At 54.9% G+C, this 26329-nt stretch overlaps 1 protein-coding gene across 1 annotated transcript in view; it reads right to left on the bottom strand.

The window, feature by feature from the left end:
* Nucleotides 1-3489: 3489 nt before the first annotated feature.
* LOC136486806 (receptor-like kinase TMK4) overlaps nucleotides 3490-26329 on the bottom strand; it is a 35845-nt gene continuing 13005 nt past the window's right edge. The window contains exon 2 of the mRNA XM_066483829.1: nucleotides 3490-4505. Within this exon, the coding sequence (XP_066339926.1) occupies nucleotides 4039-4505 (467 nt within the window). The 3' untranslated portion in view covers nucleotides 3490-4038. The remainder of the gene's footprint in view (nucleotides 4506-26329) is intronic.

Genomic DNA, 26329 nt, shown 5'->3' with positions numbered 1-26329 from the left:
GTTTGTACTCGTAGTCCAACATCCCTTTTAATTCTAGTTTTGTTTGTTTAAAATGCAAAATTAGTTCCTTTTAATTACAATTTTGCCACTGAACTTCAAAAGCCCATAACTTTCGAACCGTAGCCGTTGTAGGTGGTTCTTTTGCTCATGAGTTCATATTGACGAGTACTACACGTTAATAAACTTTATATCATGTTTTTACATTGTTTGGTGTACTGTTCTTTTTATGTTTTGTGGGCCATGTTTGTTGTTGTGTCAGCAGAAGGTGTTGAGTGCGAGAACTTCTAGGATCAGGAGTTCGAAGGCAAATGTCCTCGACCATACTTGCTCCTACATTTATTTTATTTTGAGTTAGAGTAGTTAGACCATTAATTGCATGCAGAGTCTTAATTTGAATCCTATGATAGGGTTTACTAGCTTTTGTCACATTATCCTTGTAACTCGGTTGGGATGGGTAGAAGTCATGCTTAGCTTTGCTATCATGGATGGATTGGGAAGGATATAATTTAATATTGATTAAAGGCTTATGCAACATGGGATGGTAATCTTTTTAGCAACATGGTGAGTAGGGAATCTGAGCAAGATGGGCGGATTGGTATGATGGTTATTTGGTTTTGGTACATAATAGGGTTCCTTGGGTTGGTGCTCGTACCTACTCTAGATTTTAAGGACCGGTTCATGGACAAGTAACCGGGCAAAATAGTGCAACCTGGTCTAGATGGGCTGGATCTGGCTAGGTAGTTAGTTTCCTCCAAGTTATGCTACATCGGGACGGTTTATGTTGCCCAAGAGGGTCCCCTGGGGTCTTTGACTTATGTACGGGGGAGAAACCTTAGAGGTAGGTGTAAAACAGACTTGTTGGGGCTTGGTAAAGGCCTTGTAGTGTGACCCTACTAAGCACCTAGGTAGTGTGAAGTGTAATGGGGAAAACTTGACTCATGGTGAAAGTGTGTAACCTCTGCAGAGTGTAAAACTGATATATCAGTCATGCTCACGGTCAAGAGCGGGCTTGGACTTCTTCGTGATTATATGGCGCTGGTTTTGGTTGGGTGGTTCCCTTGGTAAGGGAACGGGTGGTTCAGTTGGGAGCTTGGATGGAATCCAAGTGTGGTTTGGTTCTCTGAGGACAAGGCGAAATCTCACTTAGATAAATAGGTACTTAAGATTTAAGGTAACAGGTGTGTCGCTTAAGTGCTGTGTCAACCTGTATAAGCCTATCCTTGTTTTAAGCCTCATGTCATACTTTTCCTACACTTGCGGAGTACATTTCGATGTACTCACCCTTCCTCTTTGTCCCCCTGCTACCCCACCCAGACGCCGGAGATGATGAGGAGTACATTGAAGACGATGCCTTTGACCCCAACGACGTGTTCTAGGCTGGTGTTGCCCCTGGTCAACGTACCTGTGAAGATGACGTCCATTTCCACTGGAAGCTTAGTAGATTTTCTTTCAGACCCACGGGTCGTTTTTGTAATAATGATTTTATTATGTAAGCAAGTCTACTATAATACTGTAATGAAGTCGACAAATGTATGAATAAATTGATCCTAGCATACATATGCTGTGTATTTGATTTTGGCCTTAAAATCGGGTGTGACAATTGTTGATCTGGTAATCTCTTTGGTGGACATAAGATGTACTTGGAACTAAAGTAAGAGTCTCATGCTCGGTTGTCTTCGTCAATTAATCTATATGCTCTCTCTCATGTCATGTCTCTATCCTTGGACCATGCTCTTGTCGACTCCTATTCATGTGGCCATCCCTACTTGCCCAACCCGCCTATACGTAATGTTTATCCATCCACGATCTACATATGCCACGTGATTTTTCATTGGTTGTGTGCTTGGTAATGGTGTTATGATAACGATTGATGGTGCTTACCAAGACAAGGTATATTTAGGACATTTCTCTCATTCATCTTATCTTTTGCTATGCAGATATTCAAGTTGCAATAGAGGATGCAAGCTGTACAAGCTAAAGCTTAGACATTTGTTTGTTAGTTGTTGCTAGTACAAGGCTTCTAGTATGAAAATTTGCATGCTAGTAGTAGTGAACTCATCCCACTGCACTTTGTGCCATGTTTACTTCTCGATCAAATACGTATTTCCGGGAGGAACTTTGGTCAACATTGTTTTGATTATTGTTGTAGTTCAGGTCACAAAATTGTGGGGATTACAGCTTGACTACACGCATGGCACACTATTTAAGTGGTGCCATGTTTGTACTATTGTTGAACTGATATATAGGTGCTGAAAAATGCTTCTTACTCACAGAATTTGTGTTCATCCTTTATTTTTTTCCGGTTTATTATTGTCAAAGTTGGGTTCAACATTTCAAGTTTGATCTAGTTGTATCAATGCCTACACTGATGAAAATTGTATCATTGGTTTTTAGTGTACATTGGCTTTCCATATTTCACAGTTATTAGCATAAGTTATGTGTACTACCATGCCTTACTAGCTTTTTTTATCGGGAATTCTAGCGCTCGGACATCCGGACGGACGCCCACCTCCGGACACCCGCGCCTGCTCCCACTCGCTTTCTCCCACCGGTCCCGTCCTCCCGCGCCCGCGCCCGACGCAGCCCCCTCACCCCCAAATCCGGACACCCTCCTCTCTGCCCTCTTCTTCCCCGTGCCTGACTGCCCCTCTCTAGCCCTCCACCGCTGGTGGCCCCTGCGGCCCACTTTCTCCCCGCGCGATGGTCATCTTCCTCCTTGCCCACCGCCCACCACCCCGACACGGCGGCCTCCACCTTCCTCTCCCCCTCCCACCTCGCCATGGCCATGGGCGCTGGCGAGCACTGCCACGCCCTCGCCCCGTCCTAACCCAGCCACCTCCACCGCCGCCAGGACCCTAAGCTGCCTGCCCACCATCCCCACCCTGCCTCCCAAAACCCCTTCTAAGCCCGCCGGAGTTGGAGAAGAAGAGGGGAAGAGGTTGGAGAGGGAGGCTGCCGCCGTCATCGTCTTCATCTCTGGTGGGGCGCAGGCGCACACGGACGTGGGCACGGGGTCGCATGGGAGCGACGGAGCGCGGAGGTGGCGTCCAAACTCGGTGTCCGTCGGGACGCCCGAGTTCCATCGTTACCGCCTTTTTTTCTGTACAGGAAGTAGCCAATGCGAGAGGCAGCCAATCAACAATGAGAAGTGTGCAGCAACATACAAATTAACCAGACTGACCAAGCCAAACCGGACACCGGCAGACTGGAATGAAAAAACAAACCTGTGGAAACCGTGAGTGGACAGGCCTAGTATCTCATGATGATATAGGCTTTAAAACATGTTCTTGCATTTTTCAATTTCTCATGTAAAGGTCATTGAAATACATTTTCTATGGTGCCGATTCCTGCACTTTTACATGTGTTCATGTCAATGTTCTAAGAATTGCAACTAGATTCTATAAAAGCAACTAGATTCTATAAAATGCGACTTGTTTAATGGTATAACATTCTACAGATTGGTTTATAGGAATGTACGGGTTGGCAACCTCTTAATTTACTTCAAAAAAGCTAACGCAGAACTTGAACGTTAGGTAGCATCATTTCACATGTTCAGGTATTTTCGAAGAAAGCAACCCTCACGGTTGGTTGTACAGAGCAAATACAAATACTAGATAAATAATAACAAATCAAGGTTTGTTGTACACAAAAAGCAACCCTCTACGGCCTAAAAAAACTAACCACCAGAATGCAGTTCGGAAGCTATGGTTTCTTTCATCTCTTTTCCCTCATGACCATTCAAGAACAAACTGTTTCTCGATGTCCCCAGTGACCAAGTTATATAAACTGGATAAGCTAGATACTGCACAAGTTTCAAGTATCATGACTTCCCTCAAGTTTGAGCCTGGTTTGCAGCCTTTAATGAAGGAAGATGCTGATTATCAAGTAACCTTGTTTTCAATGGGCTAACTACAACACCTGACAGGCTGGCACAGTGACCTTCAAAGCTGTCCGTGATCCACAGAACTGTAGAGAGCCTCTTGATGCGTCAGATCATGGTTCCTCATTTATATATGACAAAAAAGGCCTCACTAATTGTCAATGGTACTTCCTTGATGTGTTGTATGTGCTGAATGAATCCGAATCTGATATAGTGAAATCATCGCACCTCCATCTTTCTAGCTGTTGGTGAAGACCCATCTCGCTTGTCCCACCCTCCTCATCATCATCAACAATATTTGTTGGCTTCCACTGATCCACTAGGCTGGAAAGCCTGTTCACACAGTGACACATGTCTGGCCGCTGGTATGGTTCCCGCGCCGTGCAATGGCGAGCAAGATCAGCCACCTCCAGCAAGCTGTTCCAAGATTCAGCATTGAGCTCCAGGGTGTGGTCCAAAAACTTCCTGAACTTCTCTTTGTCAAGCATATTTTTTTGGAAGATTGTTACAAGATGTGTTTCATCCTCGGGTAATGAGTCATCGAGTACTTTCCTTCCTGTAATCATCTCCATTAGTATCACACCGTATGCATACACATCAACTTTTGTAGTGACCTTTCCTGTAGCTGTATACATATCAATAGTATGTTTGTCAATACTATGCCACAAAATGGAACAAATAAAAAACATGACAATGCAAAAACATGGGGAAAAAACAATTGTTCACATACAATTCTCTGCATTTATTTCCAAAAGAATTAATGCTGAAATACTGAATTTGAAGAAAACGTACAGAAAAAGGATAAAATTTAAGCTCAAATGAAAAAAATGTCTGGGAAATGACTGAAAAGTCCTCCAGAATTGATTTATGACACCGTCTTTTGAATCTTTGTCCGTCAATAATGGATACATGAAATCAGTTCCAGTCCAATTTTATTTGAGTAAGTTGTCCTAATTGTATTCCAATGTACTAAATGGTGCAAAACCACGTTACTGTTTAGTAGGAATAACAGAACTAAGGTCAGGCTTTACTAGGTGCGGAGCATGATATGAACCAGATATACTACTAGTCGATTTTTGACATCACAAAAAAGAACAGGCATGTAAACGATTTTCTGTACTTTCGAAAGAATGGACGTAAACCAAAGGAAAAGGTTCAGTAATTTCATTTGGACTTGACCAGTGGCCTCAACTATCAGCAATAACATTGTACGTTTTTCCAGATATCTGCTTAGCAAAAGTTTGTGTGTTAATATTGCATCACCAGCAGAAAACTGAATAACTGTTGTGTTGCTTGCTTGGGAAATGTTCGTCCTCACAAGCATATGACTGAACGAAGCATACCTATATACTATCAAACAAATGTTTGGATGCATCAAACATCATCTGTACAGTCAAAAATGGCAAGACAATCCCTAAAAAAAATGGCAAGACAAAGGACTCATGAAGCGGTTGCTACAGAACCCATCTTGAGATGAAAATGGGGTGAGGATCATGTAAAGCAGTTATTAAAACCACTTATTTGTAAGCAAAGGTACAGGACACAGCACACTAGCCGCTGAGGCTTTACTATCAACCACCCCCTTCCTAAAAAAAAGCGAAAGAAAACTCACACACATAACTGGCAGTGACAAAAACTACTCACATCCATCTCAAATGACCAACAAAATGAAATGTGTACTGCGTATATGTGATTCCAATCATATCGTGCAGTTGTTTTTTCATGTGAAAATAGAGTGCCGATGATCTCCAACAATCATAATAGCAACAGACAGATCATATGCACCTGTAACTTATCACTCTAAAAAATTGGAGTGTGATGGTAGAAGTAATTGTCTAACTGGCTTTTGTGCCCAAGAGCATTCAAAGGATCAATTGCTGAATTGGCCAATTTCTGTTCTAAAATGAAATACCCCATGATTTTGGGGGGTGACTTCAATATTCTAAGATATAGTAGTGAGAAGAATACAAAGTTTATAAACAACAAATACAATGAGGTTTTTAACTTAATCATCAATTCCTATGAACTAAGGGAAGTGGTAATGCAAGGAGGCAAGTTCACCTGGAGTAATAGAATGAACCCTACTCTTGAAAAGCTTGATAGGGTGCTTATTTCAAAGGATTAGGAACAGGACTTCCCTCTATGCAATGTGAAGAAAATACCCAGATATAAATCTGACCATAACCCTCTGGTCTATGGTTCTGATCTGGAAAATTAAGTAGTATCAAGAGCCTTCTGCTTTGAAACTTCTTGGCTAAAACACCCTAGCTTCACTACTAAGATCAGGGACATTTGGGGAAAGGATAAAGGGCGTACCCAGTGCAGAGAGCTGCCGCTCTGTGCGGGGTCCGGGTAAGAGTGTCAGTGGCAAGCCTTACCCCTCGCCTGTGCAATGCGAGGAGACCGCGACTCGAACCCGGGACCTTCCGGTCACATTTGGGGAAAGGATATAAAAGCTAAATCTATTGTGGATAAGTGGTAATCAAATGAACAGAATCCTTCTACAGCCATTGGCTCGCCGTAATCAAGGGCAAAGGATCTCTCTTTACGCTGATGATGTTGCCCTTTTCATAAGACCAGTAGAGAATGAAATGAATCTGACAATGAACATCCTTGCTTGCTTTGGTGAAGCTTCTGGTCTTCGGCTCGCCGTAATCAAGGGCAAAGGATCTCTCTTTACACTGATGATGTTGCCCTTTTCATAAGACCAGTAGAGAATGAAATGAATCTGACAATGAACATCCTTGCTTGCTTTGGTGAAGCTTCTGGTCTTCAAACCGATATGCAAAAAAGTTGTGTGATACCAATTAGATGTGAACAAGATCAGCTACAAGTGGTCACCTCCACCCTGTCATGTGCCACAATGGATTTTCCTTGTACTTATTTGGGTTTACTTGTGTCAACCAAGAAATTAAGGAAAGATGATCTATTACTTGGATTGAAAAGATTGGCAATAAAATTCCTGGATGGCAAGCATCATAGATGAACTTAGCTGGTCGAACAGCTTGGGTTCGTTTTGTTCTCTCTCCTATAGCTATCTATGTGCTAATAGCAATAAACGTTCCCAAGTGGTTTATTCAGGCAGTAGATAAAATCTGCCGTGCTTTTCTTTGGAAGGGGCGAGAGAATGCCAATGGAGGTAATTTTTGGTAGCTTGGGATAAAGTGTAGCGACCACTGGACTTGGGAGGGCTGGGGATCCTTAGTCTTGAAATAATGAGCTGGTCATTACAGATACGATGGCTCTAGTTAAAGAAGATTGACCCTAATAGGCCATGGACTAGTCTTAATCTTTACATACATCGTGTGAACAGTGCCAGGTTAGATTAGATTACATTGGTTTGGTTTGTTAGGAAAGAAATAAGTTAGATTGATTCGGTTAGGATATTTCCTTAGGAGTCAAGTTAGTCATCTCTATAAAAGAGAGAACCCATATTGATTGTAATCAAGCAAGAAGAACCTACGAAGTAGTCTACGGATGAAAGGGTTTTTCCTGCTACCCAGCCAATCCATATCAATTGGTATCAAAGACCACTACCGAGGCTATCGCCGTCCATGGCCGGCCTCGACACCGATCTTGCAACCATCTCTGCCAAGCTCGACCTCATCTTGGCCCAGTTCGTCACCCTCAACAAGTACCTTGACGCCCGTGAACCGGCGCTTGGAACATGCGTTCGGCATTGTCTCCGGGCCGCTGGTATCTCCGGCATCACCGACCCCTACCCCGACAATTATGACACCACCAGCGAAGGCCCATGCTGCCACGACTCCGGCAGCATCTTGCACACCCACCCTGATGCCCGTGCCTTCTGCATCTTCTGCGGCAATCCCGGCACCACCCACACCACTCGCATCTGCAGCACCACCTCCTCTGCGGGCATCACCTCCTTCGCCATAAACAAAGTCCCAGAATGCCGTACCAGCAGCCACTGTATATCTTCACCACTGGCAGCTTCGCCAACAGCCCCGCTGGCACATGCCATCACTCCTGCACCAACTTTGGCGGTCATGGTGACTGCATCAACGCCTCCTGCGCCATCGCCAACAGTTTTACTGGCAGCCACGGCAACACCTGCGGCACCATTGGGAACAGTTCAGATTGCGAAGACTCCGGACTTGCTGTCCACGGCCCCTGCAACCTTGGCTGCGTCCCCAACCCAGGGGCTCATTCACCTGGGACCGCGATGGGACTAGCGGCCCTCTACTCAAAATTGCCGGAGTGGGGCCGTGAAGTCTAGGTGCGGTGCTCAGCATCGCAGCCGCCCAACCTGATGCTGCCTTCCATGCTCATGCTCCAGGCAGCTAACGGGGGCCCATCTCCACGAGCTGCCATGGCGACCTCCTTTAAGTCACCATGATTGGCATGTGGACAACATTCTCCAAGCAGCTTACTCATGGCCTGCAAGGTCTTAGGCTCCAGCAATCGCCACAGCTCAAGGATGAGCTGCCTTGAAGGGGTGGAGTAGTGTTATGGCAAGTGGAGCCGGCCCAGGGGCCCACGCGGCACTATAGTGCGTGAACAGTGGCGGATTAGATTAGATTAGATTGGTTTGGTTTGTTAGGAAAGAGATAAGTTAGATTAATTCGGTTAGGATATTTCCTTAGGAGTCAAGTTAGTCATCTCTATAAAAGAGAGAACCCGGTGTCAATTGTAATCAAGCAAGAAGAACCTAAGAAATAGTCTATGGACGAAATGGTTCTTCCTGCTACCGCAGCCAATCCATATCAGGAGTATGTAAATAATGGTATTGTGATTCTGCATACGCAGATGACACAATCTTGTGCATTCAGGATGGCAAAGAACAAGCAACTAATCTCTAGTTCCTGTTACATTTGTAAGAGTCCATGTCTGGGATTAAGATTAATTTTGCTAAAAGTGAAGCTATTATGATCAGCCAAGATGTTGATACGTCTTTGGAGTATGCCGACACCTTTAGTTGCGCTGTTGGGAAATGGCCTATAAAGTACCTAGGGGCCCCTGTGTCTAGATCCAGACTACACATAGCCGATTGGCTTCTTCTTGATGAGAAATTGCTCAAACGATTAGATGGTCGGCAAGGCAGCTCAATGTCCATTGGTAGGAGAACCACCCTTTTGGACTCATCTTTAAGTAACATGCCCATATATGCTATGTCTGTATGTACCTCTTTCCCATAACTACTACTGACAAGCTTGATAAAACCAGGAAGAAATCTTTGTGGCAAGGAGGGGGTTTGAGAAGAAAATACCACTTGGTTAGGTGGGAAACCATAACTAAACCCAAAGAAAAAGGGGGCTTGGGGGTCAAGGACTTAAGAAAGATGAACATTAGTCTGCTATGCAAATGGTGGTGGAAACTTGAAAATGATTTCTTTGGCAGGAGATTGTAAGGAAAAAGTATCTGAAAGGGAAATGCTTGCAACAAATTACCTACAAGGCTAATAATTCCCCTGTGTGGAATGAGATTTTAAAGTAAACCATGTCTACTTGATGGGTAGGTCAATGAAAGTTGGAAATGGCCGTATGTGTGATTTTGGTGCCGCTGTGTATCGGTGGGGCAGGGGTTCAGGGGTTTTCTCGACCTGCGTAAGTTCTTCTTCTTAATGCAATGCCCGGGGGCTGTGTTGTCCCTGCAGGCCAAGTTTTTGGAGAGATATTTGGTGTGCAAATGTTTCTCTGAAGGACAAGTTTCCTAGCTTATATGACAAATGACATAAGTACTACTCAAACTTGCTCAATGAATGAGCTATGTGGTAAAAACTGGAACAGTTTCGAAGGAGGTTAGATGAAGGCCTGCAAGACCAGTGTCGGTGTTTCGGACCGGGGGGTCCTCAACCAACTAGTGAATTTGAACTGCGTGCACCTAATCCCGGATGGTGATGTAAAGAGACACAAGGTTTATACTGGTTCAGGCAATAGCTGCCCTACGTCTAGTCCGAGAGAGCGATCTTATATTCCTTGCACCGAGGTGCTTGTAGTAGGGGTTTACAAGCAGGGCGAGAGAGGGAGCTAGTCCCAGGTCTCTACGTGGAGCGGCGTGGGTTGCTTGAGATGTTGATCTCAAGCAGCGAGGAAGCGTGCGTATTATAGAGTGGTGAGCGTGGTTTCGATGCCTAGAAGAGCTAGTCCCAGGTCTCTACGTGGAGCGGCGTGGGTTGCTTGAGATGTTGATCACAAGCAGCGAGGAAGCGTGCGTATTATAGAGTGGTGAGCGTGGTTTCGATGCCTAGAAGCGGCCCCGGTCACCCCCTTTTATAGTTGAAGGGGAGGACAGGGGCGATACATGCGTTCGCTACGCGGCGTTTTGCGGACGAAGGCGGTATGTCCGAGCCCTGTGCTTGTCACTGTGGCAGCATGGTTGACGGAGTGATCTTGTCCTTGATGCACTGGAGCGACGCGCCGGTCACGCCCGATCCTGTGCGACGTGGGAGCTCCTGTGGCTTGGCGCAGGATATGGTGCGTACTGCAGACGACGTGCAGGTCGCTGTATGTTGACGACGTAGAGAGCCGAGGCCTAGTCAGTGCCGAGGCCGAACCATTACGGGGGGCTCGGCGGGCGCGAATCCTGAGGCTGCCGAGGCCCCGAAGCGGATAGCCAAGGCTCGGAGGGAGCAACTGGTCCTGTACATTGATTCCGAGGCTACAGGGACCCGGACCTGACTCTCCACGCCGCGCCGTCCTTGGAGCAGGCGGGGTTAGGCAGCATAGTGCCGCATGGGTGTCCGTCGTGGGCACAGTGCCGAGCACAGCGGCCGGTAACCCCTGCCCCGTCCTGTCCCGGGCGGCATGGCGTCGATGTGACTTACATCTCGTCGGCCACTCCGCTGTGTCGAGCCGTCGTTCGACTGATATCGCGGGAGCGGTTGAACGCGTTAGTTGGATGTGACGTCCTGTCGGAGAAGTTGGTCAAGGCGGAGGCGACGGGGTTGTTGCCGAGCCGGCCTCGAGCGAGGCGGAGAATCAGCACCTCGTCCGAGCCTTGCGTGCGGGGCCTCGAGCGAGGCGGAGAATCAGGACCTCGTCCGAGCCTTATGTGCGGGGCCTCGAGCGAGGCGGAGAATTAGCACCCCGTCCGAGCCTTACGTGCGGGGCCTCGAGCGAGGCGGAGAATCAGCACCCCGTCCGAGGCCTTGCATGCGGGGCCTCGAGCGAGGCGGAGAATCAGCACCTCGTCCGAGGCCTTACGGGCGGGGCCTCGGGCGAGTTGGGGTACTGTTCAAGGTGGGCCAGGCGGTCCAGCCGAGTCTCGAATAAGGTGGGGGTTTGTCGGTAGTTGTCTCTTGGCTTCGATTTTTACAAGGTCTAAGCGATTTTTTCAATTCTTGCTTAGGGGACCCTTTTTATGGTACCCGACAGTAGCCCCCGAGCCTTAGTGAGAGCGTGAGCGCTCTTCCTGTGGTTTTGACTAGGCTAGGCTTGCGTCAGCTCCTGGCGGGATGGTGTTTCGTAGTCGAGGCCTCGGTGGGTGTGCGCGAGCGCACCCGCCCGGTGTAGCCCCCGAGGCCCTGGAGGAGTGAATTTATTCCTCCAGGGGCTTTTCATGTTGAGCGAGGGGTTTCATCGCGTTTTGCCGAGTCCACGAGTGCGAGTTCGGGTCGCTGGGCCCCGACTTGGTTCCAGGAAGAGTCCCCGAGCCTCTGCTCGGAGCAAGAGGGCGATCAGAAGTTCTGTCTTTTTTGTGCGTCCCTCTCGCATCCTTTTTGTTCGGAAGGAGGGGTGGAATATGCCAGGCTACCCTCGGTGGGCGCGAGCAGTGACACCTCCGGTGAGCTGTTATCGGGTAAGTCCGAGTGGAGGCCCGTGCCCCATTCGATAGGGGTCGGCTAGCGGTCTAGAGACGCACTCCAAAAGTACCAGAGGGCTTCTCTAGTGGGTCCCAGGGCCGTTCGATTGGCCCCGAGGGCTCGGTGCCTCCCTACGGTGGGATCCTATTCAGAGACCTCTCTGCTGGTCTCGGACAGGACTTAGGGCATCCCAAGCGATCGCTTGCTTGGGCCTCGGCCATGTACGGGCTCGCCCATAGTCATCCCTGACTCTGTTGTCCTGGGGCGGCTGTCGAAACCTTCGGGGGCCCAGGCTTCGAACCCCTGGATCGTAACGGGCTCGGTGCCCTTTATCGCGTTTTGCCGAGCCCCCGAGTGCGAGTTCGGGTTGCTTGTCTTCGACCAGGTTGCAGGAAAAAGCCCCTGAGCCTCTGCACGAAGCGAGAGGGCCATCAGGAGTTCCCCTGGCTTTTCGTGCGACCCTCGCGCATCATTTTTCATTCGGAAGGAGGGGTTGTTTGCTGAGCCCTCGAGTGCGAGCCTGGGTCGCTGGATCTCGGCTTGGTTGCAGGAGGAGCCCCCGAGCCTCTACACGGAGCGAGAGGGCGATCAGGAGTTTCCTTGTCTTTTTTGTGCGACCCTCGCGCATCCTTTTTGTTCGGAAGGAGGGGTTGTTTGCCGAGCCCTCGAGTGCGAGCCTGGGTCGCTGGGTCTCGGCGTGGTTGTAGGAAGAGCTCCCGAGCATCTTCACGGAGCGAGAGGACGATCAGGAGTTTCCCTATCTTTTTTATGCGACCCTCGCGCATTCTTTTCGTTCGGAAGGAGGGGTTGTTTGCCGAGCCCTCAGGTGCGAGTTTGGGTCGCTGGGTCTCAGCTTGGTTACAGGAAGAGTCCCCGCGCCTCTGTACGGAGCGAGAGGGCGATCAGGAGTTCCCCTGGCTTTTTTGTGCGACCCTCGCGCATCCTTTTCGTTCGGAAGGAGGGGTGGAGTGTGCCAGGCTACCCTCGGTGGGCACGAGCAATGACCCTCCGGTGAGCTGTTATCGGGTAAGTCCGAGTGGAGGCCCGTGCTCCATTCGATAGGGGTCCGCTAGCGGTCCAGAGATGCACTCCAAAAGTACTAGAGGGCTTCTCTAGTGGGTCCTAGGGCCGTTCGATTGGCCCCGGGGGCTCGATGCTTCCCTTCGGTGGGATCCCATTCAGAGACTTCCCTGCTGGTCTCGGACACGACTTAGGGCATCCCGAGCGATCGCTTGCTCGGGCCTCGGCCATGTACGGGCTCGCCCATAGTCGTCCCTGACTCTGTTGTCCTGGGGCGGCTGTCGAGACCCTTGGGGGCCCAGCCTTCGAACCCCTGGACCGTAACGGGCTCGGTGCCCAGTTCCTTCGTTTGAAAGGAATCGGGTGGGGGATATTCCCCTCCCATTGGCTGACAACGGCAGGTGCGTCTTTTGAGGCGGTTTCTTGGGGAGACGAAACGGCGTCTGCCGTCACTGCGGTCGGATGCGACGCGATGTCAGCGGATGTGACGTTACTTGTGCGTGCGCGATTAATAAGGGAAAGGTGGGCGCGTGGGCGGTTTAATCGGATCTGGATTAACTGCGCCAGATCTGAGGGAAACTTCCCCGGTTTCGTCGCCCGTCCGTTTCGCCCCCTTCCCACATAAATACGTGACGAGCCTCGTCCCTCTCCTCCTTACCTTACCTGCATTCGCCTTTTCTGCCCTCGAGCCGTTGCTAAGAACAGAAAGCGCCGGGGAGGAGGGAGAAGGGGAAGAGAGAGAGAGGGATAGCAAGAGCTCGCCTTACCACCGTAGCCGCATTCTTCACCGCACCCATGGCCGACGGCGCTGTTGTCTTTCAGGCGGATCCTTGGGGTCCGTCCGACGTGTCCGTGGAGACGCTGCAGTCGCTCGTCGATGACGGCCTTCTCCACCCGGTTACCGACCCCAACAGACCAGAGTGGATTGCTCCGGGGGGCGAGCCGAAGCCGAGGCCACGCGATGGCTACATCGTGAGCTTCGTGTCCTTCCACGAGCGTGGTCTCGACCTGCCGGCGGACCGGTTCATGCGGGTGCTCCCGCACTACTACGGCGTGGAGCTCCACAACTTCAACCCCAACTCCATCGCGCAGGCGGCAATCTTCGTCGTCGTCTGCGAGGGGTACCTGGGCATTGCTCCCCACTGGGAGCTGTGGCTTCACCTCTTTCAGGCGGGGCTCACCACCAAGCCGACGGGCACGACGGGCACGCGGAAGGCAATGAGGGCCGGCGGCTGCACTCTCCAAGTGCGCCAAGACCGGCAGCTCCTCTACATCCCGGCCCAGCTCGCGTCGTCCAACCGTCGCTGGTACAACAGCTGGTTCTACCTTCGCAACGATGACGGTGGAGGGCCTGTCGGAGAAGTGGAAGTACGGCTCTCGGTGGTCGATCAGCCTAAGCTGCAGCCGCTCCTGGAGGGGCTGGAGAGGCTACACAGCCGTGGCCTTACGGCGGCTGTGGTCGTGGCGGCCTTCCACCGCCAGAGGGTGCTGCCGCTGATGGCTCAGCGACAGCGCCTGTTCGACATGACACCGGATGAGCCGATCGAGGGCATCCGGATGTCTGCCGTCGCCCTCTCCGACGAATAGATTCTACGTCGGGTGAGAGAGACGGTGGAGGGGCGGCTGAGGAGCGGTGGTCTGACCCCGTTCGCGATGCGCCCATCGCGGGGGTACCTCTCTCTGGTAAGTCATGCGCCGCTGCGGCCTCCGAGGCCTCTTTGCTCCTTGCATTTTTCCTGTTCCCTTATTGGCGTTCGCTGTTCCTGTAAGGGATGATGGATGTGCGAGCCTCCCCGCCGCCCGTTCTCGAGGACGCGGAGCGGCGGGCGGTGAACAGGGCGCATGCCGAGGCGCAAAAGAAGCGGAAGGACGCCGAGGAGGCAAGGCGCAAGAGGAAGAACCTTGAGCGCGAAGAGCTGAAGAAGCGTCGCCGGCAGCAGAGGCACGATGGTCTCCCGGTGGAGTCGTCTCCGTCACTGTCGTTGTCGGCTTCCTCGAGCGATGACGACGAGAGCGAGGTGGGGCGGGGTACCCTGGACCATCTCCCTGACGTCAGGGGGACGGCGCTCGGGGCGTCGGCGAGCAGCCCGGCGTTTCCAGGAGGAGGAGAGGACGCCTCGGGGCCGGCGATCGCCCGCCCCGGGGCCGAGGCCGACGCGCCCAAGGCATGGGCGTTAGGGAAGCGCGCCGTCAGCCCGATGGGCTCGACGGCGGAGGTGGAGCAGGCGACGACGGGGGCGGCGCAACCACCTCCGCAGAGGGTCGAGGGGGCGCCGGAGTCCGGCGAAGGCCGGCCGGCACCGGCGGACACGAAGGCCGTGCCACCGCCGCCGCCACCGCCGTTGCAGAGGAGGGACGCAGTGCCGAAGCGGTTGTGTCCCTGTTCGAGGTGAGTGTTTTGTCGGTGGAGTTGCGGCATTTCCTGCTCGTTCTTTGGGCATAAGCTAACCCTGTGAGCGCTTTGTCTTCAGCCGGAAGCGTCAGGCGGAGGCGCCTTGGCGCCACGTAAGGCGCTCAAGGTGAGCACCAGCTCCCCCGCCCAAGGAGAGGCTGCCGAGGGGGCCATGAAGCAAGCGGGGCAGGAGGCGCCTACGCCCCGCGAGGCCGAGGCCCGCGCGTCAGATGAAGCCGAGGTGCCCCTAGTCGCTGAGGCCACCGAGGGCGAGGCCGAGGCCCCTAGGACCTCCGAGGCCGAAGCGACGGAGGCCGGGGCCCTTGGGGCTTCGAAGGCCGAAGTGGCGGGCGTCGGGGCTCCTCGGACTGCCGGGGTCGAGGCGGCGGAGGCCAGTTTGGGTATGGTGGAGCCGGCAGGCCAGGATGCAGAGATGGGGGCGAGGCAAGCCTCAGTACAGCCCTCGATCCAAGACCCGCCGCCGTCACAAGAGAGCGCCCGGGAAGCGAAGGTCCATTCGATCTCCTCCGACGATACTTCCCGGGGGAAGGAGGTGGCAGATGCCGAGGTGGCCAACACCGTGGAGCAGCCAGCTCCGACTTCTGGCGAGGGAAGCTCGGCCCTCGTGCGGATACAACCCGAGCCCCGCAGATGGGATCACCCGCGTGTATTGTGGCGGAGCCGGGACGACCCTGAGGAGGTGTTAGTCACTGAATTCTCACTCTCGGTAGTAGGAGAATTCTTACTCTCATTGAGAGAGGATGACACTAGGACTTGTGGCAATTTTCTTGTCTATTTCTCACACAAACTCACACAAATGTCATACCAACCTGAGGGGTTGGGGTTACATATTTATAGGCCGCTAACCAGCCAAGCATATGCCAAGATGCTAGTCTAAGATGTTGTCCTAAAAACAGAAAAACAGCCACAAGGACCATGTGAGCAGCACAGCCCCACAAAGACTAGCCACACATGAGACTTATCCATCATTCTCCCCCTAAGTCTTGTGCGTCGTCTTATGGGAGAGTTGAACCATCCCGGTCCTAGAGCAGAGCTCAAGGAACTTGATCCTCACAAGGAGCTTGGTGAGCAGGTCCGCAAGCTGTTCCTTGGTGTTGATGTAGCTCGCCTTGATGCTCCCCACAAGACGCCGGTATTGCGTAGCGTCCACCTCCTCCGTCGTGCTGTCGCGGCTCAGCTTCAGCCTCTCCATCGGAGTGAGAGCTGGGTTGCAGTCGGTGAGCCCAGCTAGCTCAACGACGCGCTTGGCGTAGGCGGTATGTCGAAGCGTGATCCCAGAGTCATCCTGGTGCACCTCGATTCCCAGGTAGAAGGGGAGAGGACCCAGGTCACTCATCTAGAAGGTGGCCTTCATCTCTTCCTTGAATGCCGCCACCTCCGCATCCTTGGTGCCGGTGATCACCAAGTCGTCGACGTAGACACCCACCAGCAGGGCATTTCATCCATTGCCCCGTCGGTAGATGGCCGCCTCGTGCGGGCTTTGCTCGAAGCCCATCCCCTTTAGCGTGGAATCCAACTTGGCATTCCACGCCCTCGGTGCCTGCCGCAAGCCACAGAGGCCCTTACGCAGGCGGAGTACCTTGCCCTCCTTGTCGGGGATCGCAAATCCCGACGGCTGGTGCACGTAGACCTCCTCCTTCAAGTCGCCGTTAAGGAACGCCGACTTGACGTCCATGTGATGAACACGCCAACCCTCCAGGGCAGCTAGCGCAAGGAGGAGTCGCACGGACTCCATCCGTGCCACGAGAGCAAAGGCGTCGTCGAAGTCGACCCCCTCCTGCTGCACGAAACCTCGTGCCACCAAGCGAGCCTTGTGCTTGACGATGGCGCCGGCTTCATCCCTCTTCAGCTTGTACACCCACTTAAGGGTGATCACACGGTGACCACGAGGAAGGTCAGCAAGCTCCCAGGTGCGGTTCTTCTCAACCGCATCCATCTCCAACTGCATCGCGGCGCGCCATGCCGCGTGTCTCTCGGCCTCTGCATACGACTGAGGCTCCCCGTCGTCACACGCAAGGTGCAACTGCGCCTCCAGGTCGTGAGGCACCGGTCCCGGCACCGGCTGGTCGCCGAGAAGGTTCTCCATCGTATAGTACTGCAATGGCTCGCCGTCGTGGTACGCGTCGACGCGCTCCTCGTCGTGAGAGAGCGGAGTAGCGAGCTCAACCGGGCTGTGCTCGACACGAGCTGGAGTAGACGTGCCCGGAGAAGTGCCTGTCGATGCTAGAGGGCGTGGCATTGCCGGCTGTGGTGGAGCCGGCGAAGAACTCATCGCAGCCGAGGTCCTGGCTGGAGAGCGTGGTGCTGTCGGAGTAGCAGGCGCCGGGGTCGGTGGAGGCTCGGGGACTAGGGTAGACGCGCTCGCCGAAGAAGAGCCGCCTACTCCCCCAGCTCCCTCGAAGTGGACGTACTCGACAGTGAAGTCGTCGTACGTCGGAGCCGAGCCGTCGTCCACCGCCTTGTCCCACGCCCATCCTCGCCCTTCGTCGAACACAACATCGCGCGCCGTGCGCACACGCTGTCTTCGGATCGAGGATGCGGTAGGCCTTCGAGCCCTCCGCGTAGCCGATGAACACTCCAGGAGTGCTCCTATCGTCGAGCTTGCTGATGTGGCCAAGCTCCTTGGCGAACGCGAGGCAGCCAAAGACCCACAAGTGGGAGACCGTCAGCTTGCGCCCATGCCAAGCCTCGTACGGTGTCCTGCCGTCGAGCGCTCGACGGCATCCCCCCCTGCTTGAGGAGGCGCTCGACGGCAGGACACCGTACGAGGCTTGGCATGGGCGCAAGCCGGCGGCATCCCCCTCTGCTTGAGGAGGGCCCGAGCCATCCCCACAACCGTCTGGTTGCGCCGCTCGACGACGCCGTTCTGCTGCGGGCTGTACGGCGCGGAGTAGTGGTGCTGAATGCCCTCGTCAGCGCAGTATGACGCGAATTCAGCCGCCGTGAATTCGCCGCCGTTGTCGGTGCGCAGCACGCGCAGCTTGCGGCCGCACTCCGCCTCCGCAGCAGCCTGCGCACGCCTGATGACGTCCGCAGCCTCTCCTTTGCTGCCGAGGACCATCACCCACATGTAGCGGGAGAGGTCGTCGACGAGCAGCAGGAAGTAACGTCATCCTCCCGGTGTGGCTGGTGTCACTGGGCCACACAAGTCCCCGTGCACAAGCTCGAGCCTCTCCTTGGCTCGAAAGCTAGCCCGCTGTGGAAAGGGGAGTCGCCTCTGCTTCGTCAACACGCAGACGTCGCAGAGCTGCTCCACATGGTCGAGGCACGGCAGGCCTCGCACCATCTCCGTGGCACTGAGCCGCTTCAGGGCCTCAAAGTGAAGGTGCCCGAAACGCTCGTGCCACTGCCACGCCTTGTCGTCCCGACGAGCAGCGAGACAGAGGGGTTGTGCCACCTGCACGTTAAGGACGTAGAGTCGATTTGCGCTTCTAGATACCTTGGCAAGAAGGCGACGACGACGATCCCAAATCCTCATGACTCCGTCCTCAACCACCACGCGCAAACTGTTCTCATCCAGCTGTCCCAAGCTGATGATGGAGTTCCTCAACGCAGGGATGTAGTAGACTCCGGTGAGCAGCCTGTGCTCACCAGACACGGTGGTGAAGATGACGGAGCCGACGCCCTTGATCTCCACGCCGGAGGCATCCCCAAACTTGACGGAGCCTCGAACACTAGAGTCAAGCTCGGTGAAGAACTCCCGTTGACCGGTCATGTGATGGGTGGCGCCAATGTCGAGGCACCACCCGTCAGTCTTGTCGTTGCCGGAGCTGTCGCCGAGGAGGGCGTGTGCTTTTGGCTCGTCGAGGTGGAGGAGAACCGCTGCGGCCGGTGCCGCTGGAGGTAGCTCGATGCTGGCATGTGCCATGAACAGAGCCGGCTCCTCTGCCTGTGCGACGTGGTCCTAGCCACGTCGTGGCTGTCGACAGTCCTTGGCCCAATGGCCAACCTGGCCGCAGTTGCGGCAGGTGTCGTCTCGTGCCGGCTTGTGCCTGCCGGCGGCGCCGCCTTGGGCGCCTCTGCGGGCATCACCCTCGGCACGTCCTCGCGCCCCGGCCTGGGCGTCTCTGCGTGCCTTGCGCGGCTTGCCACGCCTGCGGCCGCCTATCGCGGAAGAAGGCTCCCCCTTCCTCCGGTCACCTTGGCTGGCAAGCCACTGCTCCCGAGTGAGAAGGAGCTTCCCGCCAGTGGTGATAGGCCCCGAGAGGGACTGTGGCTCATCGCTGTCGACGACCTTGAGGCGACCTATCGCCTCCTCGATCGACATCATGGAGAGATCCAGCAGAGACTCGATCGAGCGAGCCATCTGCTTGTACTTCTTGGGAACGCAGCGGAAGAGCTTTTCGACAGCTCTCTCCTCGCCGTAGGTGTCATCGCCGAACTGCACCATCTTCTGCAACAGAGTGTTGAGACGGAGAGCAAAGTCATCAACGTCCTCACCTGGCTTGAAGGCCAGGTTCTCCCACTCCTTGCGAAGTGCCTGCAGTGTGGACTTACGGGCGCAGTCGCTGCCGATGCGTGCCGCAGCGATGGCGTCCCAAGCCTCCTTGGCAGTCCGCTTGCTGGTAAGCGAGAACTGCATCTCGGGTGGGACTGCAGCGATGAGAGCATCCAGCGCCCGTCGATCTAGGTCGTAGTCGACGTCGCCGTACCGGACTGCCTCCCACATGTGCTGCACCTGGAGCTTTACCCTCATCACCGCAGCCCACTCAACGTAGTTGGTCTTGGTGAGGGTAGGCCACCCACCGCCGGGACCGACGTCCCTAACAACAGCCTGGAGCCCGTGGTAACCATGGTACCGATCCGGGGAGAGAGCCACGCTGCCTGTGAAGGCCGCGCTCTCCATCGACCCGTCCGCCACCGTTGCCGTGCGCGCCTCCTCCAAGAGCGCCGCCAGCGCGTCCACGCCTGTCTGGGCTGCCGCCGCGCTAGTGGGCGTGCGCGGCTGCCCCATGAGCGCCACCGCCGTGTGCGCCTCCTCCAGGAGTGCCGTCAGCGCCTGTCTGGGCTGCCGCCACGCTCGTGGGCGTGCGCGGCTGCCCACTGCGCCGCCCGCGCTCGCGCTGCCTCCCTCTCTAGCAGCTCGAGGTCCGCGTCGGCAGTGTCGTCAGCGGAAATGGAGCTGCCGATGCTGCCGCGCAGAGCCTCGACCTCTACTGCTGCCGCACGCGCTGCATTCGCCGCCACCGCTACTTCCGCCTCCGCTCTGGCTGCTGCCAGCTCCGCCGCTGCCAGCCTCGACGCCCTTGCCGCCGCTCGCTCGCGTTCCTCTGCCACGGCAAGTTCGGCCTCCTATCGACGCCGCGTGCTCGAGGCGGCCGAGCGCTGATACTACCCTGCGGACATGACGCGCTACCGGGGGGCTGCTGCGTGGGGAGAGGGCTGCTTGCGCAGGGGAGGAGTGAGCAGGAGCGGCCGGAGCTGCTGCTCGTAGCTGGGGCTGTTGTGTGGCTGGAAGAGGAGATGAGCAGGATATGCTCAGGCTACAGGATAATACGGCTTTGATACCACTTGTTAGTCGTTGAATTCTCACTCTTGGTAGTAGAAGAATTCTTACTCTCATCGAGAGAGGATGACACTAGGAGTTGGGGCAATTTTCTTGTCTATTTCTCACACAAACTCACACAAATGCCATACCAACCTAAGGGGTTGGGGTTACATATTTATAGGCTGCTAGCTAGCCAAGCATATGCTAAGATGCTAGTCTAAGATGCTGTCCTAAAAATAGAAAAACAGCCACAAGAACCATGTGAGCAGCACAGCCCCACAAAGACCAGCCACACATGAGACTTATCCATCAGGGGGAGCCTCTGTTCGCCCTCGAGGACGCGACCGAGGGGGGGCGCTGGGGCTCCTTCGAGCAATTCCGCCAGCTGGCGGAGCGGTCGCTGCGGACAGCGCTGTCCGTCATGGCCGACGATCTGCCCGGCGTTGCCCAGGTACGCGCCTTCTTTTCTCGTGCGGTGTCGTCTTTTTCCCGAGTTTTCTCGCAGTGCTTGACGTCCGTTCTGCCTATCCAGGAGCTCGAGGCCCGGTCCCTCAGGAAGTCGTTGTTCCTCCAACGGGAGAGGGGCGTCTGGGACCAGCTCCGGCAGCAGAAGGACTTGCTCGCCAATGCCAATGAGCTTCTGTCGGCACGGAGCGCGGAGGGGGAGGACCTCCGCCTTTGCTGTGCTGACATGAAGGCCGAGGCGGCCACGGCTCGGGAGCAGGCCGCCCCTTTGGCAACGCAGATCAAGGAGCTGCAGAAGTTGACCCGGGTGGCCGGTGAGCGGGACACCTTCAGGTCTCGGGCCGAACAAGCGGAGGTCTCTGCCAAGGCCGTCGCCGGGCAGCTAGGGGCGGAGCAGGGCGCACACCTGCTGATGAAAGGTGCCTTGGCGGAGGCCCTCAATGTGGCTGAGGCCTCTCCGGTCGAGGTCCAAAGCTGAAAAGAGAAAGCCGAGGGTGAGTCCCGTAGGCCTTCGCCCTTATTCGGCTTATTTCCTTTTGTGCTTAACCCCCATCCCGTTTGTCTTGGTGCAGGGTTGGAGAAGGAGGTCTCCTAGGCAGCTGAGGCCTCCGTTGAAGTGCAGGCGATGCTCAAGGCCGAGATCCAGGAGCACAACGCACTATAGAGCGCCGCCCGTACCACCTGCGAGGCCCTGGAGGTTGGGGGGGTCGAGCCAAGCAGCTCCCTCGAGAGCCGTTTGATCGCGTTGAGCGGCCGAGTCCGCGAGCGGCTCCGGGGGGGGGGGCTGCACACGGGCGTCAAGCGCGCCCTGGCCGTCGTCTCCTCGCACTACGCTGGCGTCGACCTCGAGGCAGTCAGCGACGGTTACGTCTTGGCTGAGGATGACGAGGAGGCCGACGAGGAAGTCATGAAGCTGATGGAGGCGGCCGATGCCCCTGGCACGGCACTGGCCAAGCTGTTCGAAGAGGAGGTGGTTCCTCCTGCGCCGACCGCCAACGTTGGCGACCCTGAGTTCTGGCCTGGGCCAAAGGGGCCATATAAACAGATTAGGGTTATTATCGTACCGTGACGCTTGTGGCCGTCGAGGCCTTCTAAAGTACTCATGTGTATACGCTTTTTAATCGTTTTATTGTATTTTCGAGCCTCTGCCCTCTGTCTCGTCTCTGAACATATCATTTGCAAAAAACTTCCTCGGAGCCTAAGCTGCCCCTCGGGTAAAAGGTGGCGAGGGAGTTGCCGTAGCCCGGAGGCGTAGGCCGTCTCGCGGCTCGGCCAGCCTTTTGGCCCTGAGACAGACTTTCGGTCCTTAAGTTTTTTACAGTCGATTCGTCAGGGTACGTGAGAGAGTTTGGCGTAGAAATTTTTTTCGAAAAACGACTAAAAAATGGTGCCTGGGACTTAAGGGGTCCCCCCCTTTTAGCCCCCGAGGAAGGCTCGGTTCTGCGGAGGCAGAGCTAAGTCTTGTTCGAGCCCCGCGGTGGGCACCTCTGCAGAGGTAGAGCCGAGTTTCCCTTATAGCGTTATCGTAACGTCGATCCCTCGTCGATGGGGGGGGGGGGGGTTCTCGAAAAATTAGAACTAAAGAACGCTTCTTTAATGTATTTTGAGAAACAATGTATACAATGCTTGGAAATTTAAGGGTAGAAACGACGTAGCTGTTCTATGTTCCAAGCGTTGGTGAGGATTTCGCCCTTCTCGTTGGCTAGCTTGTAGGTCCCGGGCTTTAGCACTTGGGCAACGATGTACGGCCCTTCCCATAGCGGGGTCAGCTTGTGGCGGCCTTTATTGCTCTGCCTCAGTCTCAGCACCAGGTCGCCCACCTTCAGGTCTCGGCTTCGAATGCGCCGAGCTTGATAGCGTCGTAGGGCTTGCTGGTACCTGGCCGAATGTAGCAGCGCAACGTCTCGGGCTTCCTCCAGTTGGTCGAGGGCGTCCTCGTGGGCAGCGCGGTTGCTTTGCTTGTTGTAGGCCTGTAACCTTGGGGAACCGTACTCCAAGTCAGTCGGGAGGATGGCCTCGGCTCCAGATGACCGACGGGAGTTCGGCTAGCCATTTCTTGCCAAACTTCTTCAACCGGTTGTATATTCTCGGCTTGAGGCCCTGTAGGATCATGCCGTTAGCACGTTCTACTTAGCCGTTTGTCCTAGGGTGTCCTATGGCCGACCAGGCCACACGGATGTGGTGGTCGTCGCAGAACGTCAGGAACTTGTGGCCCGTGAATTGTGTCCCATTGTCAGTGATGATGGTGTTTGGAACCCCGAACCTGTGGATGATATCAGCGAAGAACAGCACAGCTTGCTCGGATTTGATTCGATTGATTGGACGAGCCTCGATCCACTTGGAGAACTTATCGATCGCTACCAGCAGATGGGTGTAGCCCCCGGGGGCCTTCTGAAGAGGCCCAACCATGTCGAGCCCCCATACGGCGAATGGCCATGTAATGGGGATGGTCTGGAGGACTTGGGCCGGGAGATGCGTCTGCCGTGCAAAGTACTGGCATCCCTCGCAGGAGCGTACGAGCTTGGTGGCGTCAGCAACTGCCGTTGGCCAGTAAAATCCTTGGCGGAAGGCGTTTCCGACGAGCGTCCAAGGCGCTGCATGGTGCCCGCAGGCTCCCGCGTGCAAGTCCCAAAGTAGGGCTTGGCCTGCCTCGGTGGTGATGCATCGTTGGAGGACGCCAGATGGGCTTCGCCTGTACAACTCGCCGTTGCTGAGGACGTACGTTTTGGCTCGTCGCGCAAGCTGTCGGCTTTGGTCCTGTCTGCAGGAAGCTCTCCTCGAGCGAGGCAATCAAGGAACGGGCCTCGCCAGTCCGTGCCCTGGTTGGCCTTGGGAGGCTCCGCGTTGACTTCCATGACCTCGGGCTCGGCCGAAGGGGTCTCGGTGACAGAGGGGCCTTCGAGCCCTGCGGTGGGTTCGACCGGTGGGCCCTCTTCCGCCGCCGAGGCGTAGTCGATGAAAGGCTTGTGGAGGTCTCTGGCGAAGACGTTCAGGGGGACCGAGGCCCACGTCGATGCCATCTTTGCCAGTTCGTCCGCGGCCTCGTTGAATTTTCGCGCGATGTGGTTGAGTTCGAGACTGTCGAACTTGTCTTCAAGGCGACGTACCAGCTTGCAGTACGCCTCCATTTTGGGGTCATGGCAGTTCGACTCCTTCATCACTTGATCGACGACGAGTTGCGAATCGCCCTGCACGTCGAGACGCCGTGCTCCATGTTCGATGGCGATCTGCAGGCCGTTGACGAGGGCTTCATACTCGGCTGCGTTGTTGGAGGCGGCGAAGTGAAGCCGAATCATGTAGCGCATGTGCACTCTAAGGGGTGAGATGAAGAGCAGACCCACGCATGCCCCGGTCTTCATCAGGGACCCATCAAAGTACATGGTCCAGCATTCTGTCTGGATTTGAGCAAGTGGCAGTTGCGTGTCGGTCCACTTAGCCACAAAATCAGTCAAGGCCTGAGATTTAATTGCTTTCCGAGGCGCAAAAGACAAGGCTTCCCCCATGAGTTCGACGGCCCACTTGGCTATCCTACCCGAGGCCTCCCGGTTCTGGATTATCTCTCCCAGGGGGAAAGACGACACCACGGTCACCGGGTGGGACTCGAAGTAGTGACGCAGCTTGCGTCGAGCCAAGATTACGGCGTAGATCAGCTTCTGGATGTGGGGGTAGCGTGTCTTAGTCTCGGAAAGCACCTCGCTGATGAAGTAGACAGGTCGTTGGACGAGTAGAGTATGCCCCTCTTCCTGCCTCTCGACTACTACGGCCGCGCTGACCACTTGGGTCGTTGCGGCGACGTAGAGTAAGAGGGCCTCGCCTTTGGTCGGCGGAACTAGGACGGGAGGATTGGTGAGCAGTGCCTTGAGCTTGGTGAGGGCTTCTTCAGTTTCGGGGGTCCATGAAAAGCATTCGGATTTTCTCAAGAGGCGGTACAGAGGCAAGCCTTTTTCGCCAAGGCGCGAGATGAAGCGGCTCAGGGCCGCAAGGCATCCCATAACCCTCTACACTCCCTTGAGGTCTCGGATTGGTCCCACGTTGGTTACGGCCGAGACCTTCTCTGATTGGCCTCGATGCCGCGCTCCGAGACTATGAATCCCAAGAGCATGCCTCGGGGGACTCCGAATACACACTTCTCGGGGTTGAGCTTGATGCCCTTTTCTCTGAGGCATTTGAAGGCTATCTCCAGGTCATCGATGAGATCACTGGCCTTTCTGGACTTGACCACGATGTCGTCCACGTAGGCCTCGACGGTTCGCCCGATGTGCTCGCCAAAGACCTGGGTCATGCACCGCTGGTAAGTGGCCCCTGCGTTCCTGAGGCCGAACGACATAGTCACATAGCGGTACATGCCGAATGGAGTGATAAAAGAAGTCGCGAGCTGGTCGGATTCTTTCATCTTGATTTGATGGTAACCAGAATACGCATCAAGGAAGGATAAGGTTTCGCATCCCGCGGTGGAGTTGATGATTTGGTCGATTCGAGGTAATGGGAATGGGACTTTTGGACATGCTTTATTCAAACCGGTGTAGTCTACACACATTCTCCACCTCCCATTTTTCTTCTTAACTAATACAGGATTAGCTAACCACTCCGGATGGGACACTTCCTTGATGAATCCGGCCGCGAAAAGCTTCTGCACCTCCTCGCCGATCACCCTGCGCTTTTCCTCGTCGAATCGGCGCAGCGCTGCTTCACCGGTCTGGAGCCGGCCCGGATGTCCAAGGCGTGCTCGGCGACTTCCCTCGGTATGCCCGGCATGTCCGAGGGACTCCACGCGAATACATCGGCGTTCGCGCGGAGAAAGTCGACGAGCACGGCTTCCTATTTGATGTCGAGGGTAGCGCTGATCCTCAGCTCCCGGTCGTCGGAGCAGGTGGGGTCGACCGGGATGAGCTTGACGGCCTCCGTGGGCTCGAAAGTCCCAGCACGACGCTTGGAGTCAGGCGCCTCGCTACCAAGTCAGTCGAGGTTGAGAATGAGGGTCTCGGCCTCCACGAGAGCCTCGGCGTACTCGATGCATTCGACGTCGCAGTCGTATGCATGCTCGTACGTGGACTCGACAGTGATGACGCCGCTGGGGCCCGGCATCTTGAGCTTGAGGTAGGTGTAGTTGGGGATCGCCATGAACTTGGCGTAGCACGGGCGCCCTAGGATGGCGTGATAGGTCCCCTTGAACCCAACCACCTCGAAGGTGAGAACCTCCTTGCGGTAGTTGGAGGGAGTGCCAAAGTAGACGGGCAAGTTGATGCGCCCGAGGGGTCGCGTGCGTTTCCCCGGCACGATGCCGTGGAAGGGCACGGCATC

The sequence above is a fragment of the Miscanthus floridulus genome, chromosome 10 (genome assembly GCF_019320115.1).
Source record: "Miscanthus floridulus cultivar M001 chromosome 10, ASM1932011v1, whole genome shotgun sequence".
NCBI lineage: Eukaryota > Viridiplantae > Streptophyta > Magnoliopsida > Poales > Poaceae > Miscanthus > Miscanthus floridulus.
This window is presented reverse-complemented; position numbering and strand designations above follow the sequence as displayed.